This window comes from Sylvia atricapilla, chromosome 26, assembly GCF_009819655.1.
Source record: "Sylvia atricapilla isolate bSylAtr1 chromosome 26, bSylAtr1.pri, whole genome shotgun sequence".
Classification (NCBI taxonomy): domain Eukaryota; kingdom Metazoa; phylum Chordata; class Aves; order Passeriformes; family Sylviidae; genus Sylvia; species Sylvia atricapilla.
The window spans coordinates 4,382,523-4,390,598 of record NC_089165.1 but is presented as its reverse complement, the minus strand read 5'-3'; the positions used below and the strand labels follow the sequence as shown (position 1 = coordinate 4,390,598).

Below are 8,076 nucleotides of genomic sequence, written 5' to 3'. Positions count from 1 at the left end.
AGGCAGCAGGTGCTGGGAAAAGCAGCAAAAAAAAAAAGACTCTTCCTCAAGAATTTGGGACTTGAGGGTGGCTTGGGAGGCATTTCTCTCCCCAAACCCACCCTGTGGGGCTTTATTTTTAGGTGGATGGTGCGGAGGGAGAACAGATGTTCTTGAGGACTTATTTTCCAAACAAATCACTCCTCAAGCTACAAAATTAGTGCAGAAAAGTCACTCCTTGCCCTGAAACATGCTGGAACGGAAACCCTGCCGGCATCTCCATTCCCGGGGTGGGCGGATGGAGGTGCGGGCACGTCCCTGGAGCCTCGGGGGGCATTTGATCCCAGCCCCGGAATAACTGCGGCGCTCAGAAACCGGGTTCCCCCGGGGAGCAGTGGGCTGCCCGAGGAAGGCACAGGGCTGGCCGAAAGCAACGGTGTAAACTGATCCCGGAGAATCCTCACGGAGGGATTTTGGGGAAATCGCACGCAGCCCAGCTCCGCGCTGGGACACGGAGAAGGCTTCAGCCATGGCCTCTGCACAGAAACCTCCCGTCCCTGGTTCCCCCTCTCGGAGGTGGAGCACATTTCTGTGCCTCCCTTTCTCCCCTAATTCAGGATTTTCCTGCTCTCAGCCCTTTTGTCCCTGAGGTCCCTGCAGGCCCTGGGCCCCATGGACGCTTGTCCCAATGGCACCTTATCCTCGTGGCCCCTTTATCCCCTGACCACAGGGCCTCTTGTCCCCGAGGTTCCCTGTGCCCTTGTGCTGTTGTCCCTGCTCCTTGACGTCCCCACGTCCCCTGTCCCCGCGCTGTCCCCTCAGGCCCGGGCTCCTGCCCACACCCAAGATGGCCGCCGTGCCGCCGCCGCGCTGGCCCCTGCCGGCCGCCATAGCCCGCGCTTCCTCTCCAAGATGGCGGCGCCCTGCGGGAGGAGCGGCCGGCGCTCATGGGCCGCGCTAGTGCCCGCAGCCCTGCTGTGCCTGGCGGCCCGGGCGGCCGCGGAACCGGGCACGGCCCCGGCCGCGGTGCCGGGCACGGCCGAGTTCGACGTGCGGCCCGGCGGGGTGGTTCACTCCTTCTCCCGGAGCCTGGTGAGCGGCCGGGAGGGAGGGAGCGGGAGCGGAGAGGGTACGCGCCCCTCGCTGATTGGCTGCGCGCCACGCCACTCATCAATCCTGCTGTGGGGATTGGCTGGGCGCGAGGGAGGGCGGGGCGAGTGCGCTGGCCGGGGGTCCCCAGGGAGAGAGGGATCCCCAAAAGGGGTTACAAAGGCGCGGGGGTCCCCGGGAGAGCGGGGTCTGCACGGGAAAGGGGACCCCAAAAAGGGGCTCTAAAGGCAGGGGATCCCAGGGAGAATAGGGGTACTCGAGGAGGGGGGGAGCCTCCACAGAGAAGGGGGTCCTGGAGGGGACGGTCCCCAGGTGGGGTTCTCCAGCAGAAGGGGGTCCCCAAGGAGAGCAGCTCCCCAGCGTGGGACAGTCCCAGGGATGGGGACCTGCCCTGGGTAATGCCCCCCAGGAGAAGAGGGGCTCCAAAGGTACCCCACGGGCAAGGAGAGGGGTCTCAAAGAACGAATGATCCTCACGGGACGGGGCTCAGCAAGAGAAGGGCCCCAGTGCAGAAAGGGCTGGGGGTCCCGGGAACCTCAGAACGGGAATCCTCACCCCAGCGCTCGGGGCAGGAGGAAATGGTGCCAGGGGAGGCTTGGGCTCGATATTGGGCAAAATTCTTCACGGGAAGGGAGGTCCGGCACTGGCACGGTGTCGCTGGTGGAGCCCTGGAGGGGTCCAAAGCCGTGTGGTTGTGGCACTTGGGGACGGGGTCACTGGTGGCCCGGGCACTGTTCGGGCACTGTTGGTCTTGGAGAGCTTTTCCAACCTCAGCAATTCCTGGGTTCTGTGGAAGAAAAGCTCGTGCTGAAGTGAACCTGCTCCTGTCGCTCTCTGCAGGGGGATTTCGGCTGCACCTTCACCTACTCGGCCCAGGGCGGCACAAACGAGGTGAGCTGGGAGAGCCCCACGTCCTGCTGGGACCTGCCCCTTGCTCTCCTCCCCAAGGGAAAAGAGGCTCGGAATTGCCCGGTGTGGGAGCTCGGTGGGGACACAATGGAGGAGGGAGCAGAAGGGGCCTCCGGCCAATGCCGGGGGGCGCTGGGTTATTCTGGAGCTCCTGCTGCGGCTGGAGGGGAGGGATTGACCTCGGGGGTTTTCCCCACGTTGATCCTGGACCTTCCCTGTGCAGCAATGGCAGATGAACGTCGGGACGAGCGAGGACGATGCGCTCTTCTCCTGCACCATCTGGAGGTGTGTGTGCTGGGCAGAGCCCCGCGGGGCTGGGCAGGGGCAGGGCCCGGTGTCCCCGGGGGATTTGGGCTCTCCAGGGAGGGTTTTCCTCTCCCAGCGATGCTGGGGCTCTGGGGGCTTTTCGTGCAGCTGCTGGTTTATGGATCCTGTGCTCCCCTCTCCCCTGCTCGGCACAAAAGCTCCAGAGGTGGCTGTGGGAGGGGGAGTGAGCCAGGAATCCTTCACTCCTCTGCGCCCCTGACAAAGGCTCTGCTTTCTTCTTTCAGGCCTCAAGGGAAGTCTTATCTCTTCTTTACCCAGTTTAAAGCTGAAGTGAAAGGAGCCAAGATAGAGTATGCCATGGCTTATGTAAGTCCCAGCTGATCCCAGGGAAGCAGGAGTGTGGGAGGCTGCTATAAAACATGAATTAGACATGGAAAACATTTATTAGACATCTGTGCCATAAAATGTGCTCCACCGTGTCCCTAATTAGAGACTGGTGGCAGGCAGGAGAGGGGCTGCGGGTGGGCAGCCTGCTCCTTTGTGTTCTGCCCTCTCAGCCACAGGGATTTGCTGGGAGGGGGCTCCAAAGGCACCAGGGCACAAAGGGAGTCTTGGATTGCCTCGATAAATCGCATGTGACAAAGCCAATCAAACCTCTGCTGGTGTTTTTGTCTGGCTCATTCTTCCATTTCCCAGTTTCCAGGGGTGAGGCTTTCACTCACCCCAAGGACACGAGCCTGTGGTTTAATAGGAGATGGTAGAACAGCCAGAGATTTTCCTTCAGATTTCCTTTTATGCTTTAATTCTCTCCCTGCACATAAATCACGAGCCTGTTCACTTTCAGTGTGCCCTTGTTTGCTTGGTTTGATGCTCTCACGTGTTGGGTTGCCTCAGCCTCTCACACCTCCTTCCTTCCTTCCTGTTCAGTCTCAGGCTGCTGTGGGTGCCCAGAGCGACATCCCCTTAAAACAGGAAGAGTTTGAAATCACTGACACCACAGGTTTGTGCCTGGGGGAGCTGTGGGACAGGGGCTGGGCTGGGGGACAGGGCAGGGACTGGTTTAGATCAAACACTGGTGACAGTGCCGTGGAGCCGGGGGTGCAGTGACCCCGGGATTTTGGGGTCCCATCCCAGTTAAACTCCGAGGGGGAGGAAGAGTTTTGAGGGTGGGTTTTGAGGAGGGGTTTTGAGGGTGGGTTTTGAGGAGGGGTTTTGAGGGTGGGTTTTAAGGGTGGGTTTTGAGGAGGGGTTTTGAGGGTGACTTTTGAGGAAAGGTTTTGAGGAAGGGTTTTGAGGGTGGGTTTTAAGGAGGGTTTCTCCCCCAGCCTGGCATGTGCAGGAGCAGGAGGAGCAGTGCCCCAGACCCTGGAAAGGCCCAGCAGGGCTGTTCTGTGCCTGCTTTTCCATCTGCTGACCCTGGGCTGTTCTCTCTCTCTCTCTGCAGTGTCTCACAGGGAAGGCAAGTTCCGTTTCGAGCTGTCCAAACTCGTGATTGTAGCAAAAAGCCCCCGTGACGAGCTGTGACCCCCAGGGCAGCCTGGGCAGGGCCTTGGCCAGGGCAGGGTGGCAGGGAAGGCATTTCCTGGGTACCTGCAGGGTTTTTCTTTTGGCTGGCCGAACCTTTCCTGTTTTCCATACCGAAACGTGCTGGGGACCGACAGGAGTGAGGCTTGGAGGTGTGAGGACAGATTTGTGGTGCCCTGTGTCACTGTAACACCGTGCTCTGCGGCTGGAAACCCCCCGGGAGCCTCCTGATGCTGCCTGGCTGAGCAGGGCACAGCTCCCTGCACTGGGGCTCCTTATCTGCCTGCCTGGGAAGAGCAGAGCAGGGAGATAAGGGGCTGGATTTAAGCAGGGCTTGCTCAAGGGAAGTCTTAACTCTCTAGGCTCTGGAGGGGAGATGGGGTTTCTCTCCCCACCAGCGTGACAGGAGGAAATAATTCATTTAGGGGGCGGGGAGGGAGGTGGCCAAAGCTCTGATTCCATGGCCAGAGTGTGGCTGGGGTGGATCCAGGGCTGGGTGGGATGGTTTGGGTGGGGGAAGGCAGAGCAGCTTATTCTGGCACAACCAGGAATCAATCCAGGTAACACTTCCACCCCTCACCACAACCAGGGGACTATTTTATACCTACAGAAAAGTGATTCTTTTCTTATCCAGAGTAATAACAGGGAATGTGCAATTCCTTTCCTGTGTAAATGCAGCACAAATAAAGAAATAAAGCATCGTGCTCTGGCCTGAAGGTGCTTTGCTCTGTCCCTCCTTCCCTCTCCAGCTGGGTGGACCTTTGTTGCTGCTTGGCCAGGAGGAGCTGAGGCATCCCACGGGAATTTGGGGGCTGCAGAGGTTTGGGGGTCTTGCAGCTGGCACAGAGACACTTTGGGAACAGTGAAGAATTCCTGGAATTCCTGGCTGGGCATCCCTCAGCCACACCTGCCTGGGATTCCCAGCTCTGGCTGCTGTGCAGCACACTCCTGACAGGAGCCCAGGGGGGACAGGAGTCCTTCTCCAAGGCCCCTTGGCCCCTGAGGGAGCAGCTCCTCGAGGGCTCCTGGTGTTCTGACACCCTCCTGTGAACGGGCTTGGCCCCAGCCCAGTCTGTGCCACATAATTTACCTGTGACAAAGGCCCGGGGAAGGACAGGGACAGGGCCTTTGTGCCTTCCATTTCTGAGTTATCAGAGCACTGGAGGAAAGGAGCAGGAGCCCCTCTCTGCCCACGAGCACCTGGAGCATCCAGGGAACTGGGGCACAAGAAGGTCACAGAGATGAGGCCAGTGGGGACTCTGGGGTGTCCTGGCTGCTGAGAGGGCAGTTCTCAGTGCTCAGAGCCGAGCTCAGTGTGCTGGGGGAGCAGCTCCCTGGAGCTGACACTGCCCCTGACTGTGGAGTCAGCCCCTGCTCCCTGCCAGGGCTCTGCTTTTGGCCCTCTGGAGCAGGGGGGGACGTGGGGCTGCAGGGGAGCACCTGTGGGGTCTGCTGGGAGGGGGGTCTCACAAAATCATCGAATGTTGGGTGTGGAGGGCCTTAAAGCACATCCAGTCCCACCCCTGCCATGGGCTGGGACATCTTCCACTGCCCCAGGCTGCTCCAACCTGGCCTTGGGCACTGCCAGGGATCCAGGGGCAGCCCCAGCTGCTCTGGGCACCCTGTGCCAGTGTTTTCCCACCCTCCCAGGCAGGAATTCCTGCCCAATATCCCACTTACCCCTGCCCTCTGGCAGTGGGAAGCCATTTCCCCTTGTCCATGCAAAGCCAGGAGCTGCTGGGCCACTGAGCAGGGCCAATGGCAGGGGACAGGGAGCACAAACCCCAGGCCACAGAGAGCCACCAGCACCTGGGGGCAAACCCAGCTGTCCCCAGGGCTCATTTTGTCACTGTCACCACCGCTGGAACAACCTCACAGAGCTCCCAGGCCACACAGGTGAGTTTATTTCAATAACTCATCAGGGCTACAGAGTTTGCTAAAAACGAACATCACTCAGTCAAGGGCGTGGAAAAGGGCTGAAATCCCAGGGGAGCTTTGGAGAACCACCAAGGGCAGCGCTGGAGCTGCCAGGTGGCACCACCACTGGTGGGGAGTTGGGTGTTGGGTGGTTCCCGGGGAGGAGCAGCTCCCCCCAGCCCTCCCCAGGTGAGGAGGGATCCTCCTGGTCACAGGGGCTTGTCTTTGAGGATACCAAAGCACAAATCTGGACCATGATTTGGTCCCACCACGCTGTGGAGCTGATGGAACAAAACCACGGAGTTCCACAACCCCCCAGTGATGGAGTCTCGGAATTGTCCACCCCAACAACATCCCAGCTGCTCAGAGACACCTCAGAGGTGCTTCACACCGCGAGTCTTTGGTTGGGTTCCCCCAGAGGGTCACAGCAGAGTTCAAGGCAGAGTCCAAACCCTCGGACCCTGAGCTAAAGGCACTTGGTGGGCAAATGAAATCAAACCGTACAGCAGGAGCCCAAACCCCCGGGATCTCCTGGCGAGGGCTGAGCCCAGCGCAGGGAGGGGTCTGCAGACCCTGGGCAAGGGGGACACAAACTCGGGAGGCTCGGTCCCTTGGAGAAACGAGGAGAACACAAACGAGCACTGCAGAGGAGGAAGAGGGCCCGGCCAGCCCGGCGAAGGGCGCAGCAGACGTCACATCTTGGGCACAGTCCGGGCACAGTCCAGGCTGCCGGGAGCCCCCCGGGGACACCTCAGATGCTGTCCTCCTCCAGCATCTTGTTGAGGCCCTCGCAGATGCGCCGCAGGTGGGTGCGGTAGGGCTCGGCCGGGCCGTACAGCGCCGACAGGAACTCGTAGTCCGCAAAGTGGTTGAAGACGTGGTTGATGCGCGAGTGGGACTTGGCCGTCAGGTGCCCGTTGACGGCCTGGTGCAGCAGGTCCCGGCACTCGGTCAGCACGGCCGACATGACCCTGCGGTCGAAGGTGAAGTCTATCTGGTGGAAGCTGACGGCCGTCATGGCCAGGGTGTGAACCTTCTTGCGGAACCGCTCCATCACCAGCAGCTCCTCGGGGCTGAACTGCCCGTTGCGGTACAGGACCCCCAGCTTCATCACGATCTTGATGAGGTTCTTGATGATCTTCTGGGCCTCTTTGCGGTTGTGGGTGTACTCCTTGGTGGCCCGGTACAGCTCGTCCAGGATCTCGCTGCTGGTGTCGTCGATGAAGGCGTTGGCGATGGTCTTGGTGGCCATTTTGCTCAGGAGCTTCTTCTGGGCCTGCAGGGCCAAGTTCTTGGTGCTGAAGGTGTCCATCTCTGAGGGAGAGAGGCACACAGGGGTCAGTCCCTGCTCTGCATCCATCCCCGTCTCACCTGGGCTACTGGAGTGTCCCTGTCCATGGGGCTGGATGAGCTTTAAGGTCCCCTCCCACCCAAACCACTCCCTGAGTCTGATTCCTCACCTCCCCACACGGGGTTTGGCAGGAGAAAGAGCATCTCCAGGCAATGGTGAGACTGAGGGAGCTCCTGGGTGCCAGGGCAGGTGGGAGCTGAGCTCAGCCCCCAGGTTTGGGATCGGTTCCAGGCTGTTCCCACCCCGGACTCTGTGGAGAGGTCGCAGCGAGTCCCTACCTGAGCACCGCCCGTGCTCCATCCCTGTGTCCCTCCTGTGGCCGACACCTCCGTCCTCCCGGGGCAGGAAGGACTCTTGCCCCATCGTTTTAACATTTTTCCTTCCTTAAACCCTGACTCACTTCCTGCAGGGTGAGCCGGGGACAGCCCAGGTGGCAGCTGAGTCACCCCCCGATGCCGTGTGCCACATCCCCCGGGCTGCTGGCCCCGGCCCAGCCGGTTTGCAGCACCCACAGCGGCGTGAGAGCCCTTTTCCCTGGCTCTGCTCACCCTGCAACACCCACACAAGCTCAGACTCGTTCTGCTCCTGCCCCGGCCTCCTCCGGAGCCGGCGCTGCACGGAGGTGAATAATTCACCCAGACAGGATCCTCACCTGGAGCCCAGCTCCCACAGCCCGGCGGGACCAAATCCATCACCTGGGGCACAGCACGGCTTTCAGCTCTGCTGTGAGCCACTCAAACAGCACCGGCCCTGGAGATGCATCCTGGCCTGGGAAACCGCAGAGCCACAAATCACAGCCAGGGGAGAGCAGCAGGGAAAGAGCCGGGATGGATGGGCAGAGCTGGGAGCTGCTCCTGCAAGAGGCTGCTCACGGCACGGGCAGGTGGCAGAGCAGGAGGGGACGGGAGCAGCCTGTAAATACATCCCCAGGCAGGGCAGAGGAGATATTTCAGCTGAAGGATGCTGCTGGTGTGAGGACGGATGGCGATAAATTGCTCATGGATAGGGAGCAGGTTTAA

The 8,076-nt window shown here is 60.6% G+C and overlaps 2 protein-coding genes across 2 annotated transcripts; one reads left to right on the top strand and one right to left on the bottom strand.

Moving 5' to 3' along the window:
* Positions 1–874: 874 nt before the first annotated feature.
* On the top strand, positions 875–4,505 carry MYDGF (myeloid derived growth factor). The gene is made up of 6 exons (XM_066336417.1): positions 875–1,071; positions 1,930–1,980; positions 2,222–2,283; positions 2,550–2,631; positions 3,193–3,265; positions 3,710–4,505. The coding sequence occupies exons 1-6, from the start codon at positions 892–894 to the stop codon at positions 3,787–3,789; spliced, it is 528 nt and encodes a 175-aa protein (XP_066192514.1). The 5' UTR covers positions 875–891; the 3' UTR covers positions 3,790–4,505.
* A 1,165-nt stretch (positions 4,506–5,670) lies between these two features.
* On the bottom strand, positions 5,671–7,845 carry TNFAIP8L1 (TNF alpha induced protein 8 like 1). The gene is made up of 2 exons (XM_066336416.1): positions 7,710–7,845; positions 5,671–7,020 (listed from the first exon to the last, which is right to left on the bottom strand). The coding sequence occupies exons 1-2, from the start codon at positions 7,747–7,749 to the stop codon at positions 6,458–6,460; spliced, it is 603 nt and encodes a 200-aa protein (XP_066192513.1). The 5' UTR covers positions 7,750–7,845; the 3' UTR covers positions 5,671–6,457.
* Positions 7,846–8,076: the final 231 nt, after the last annotated feature.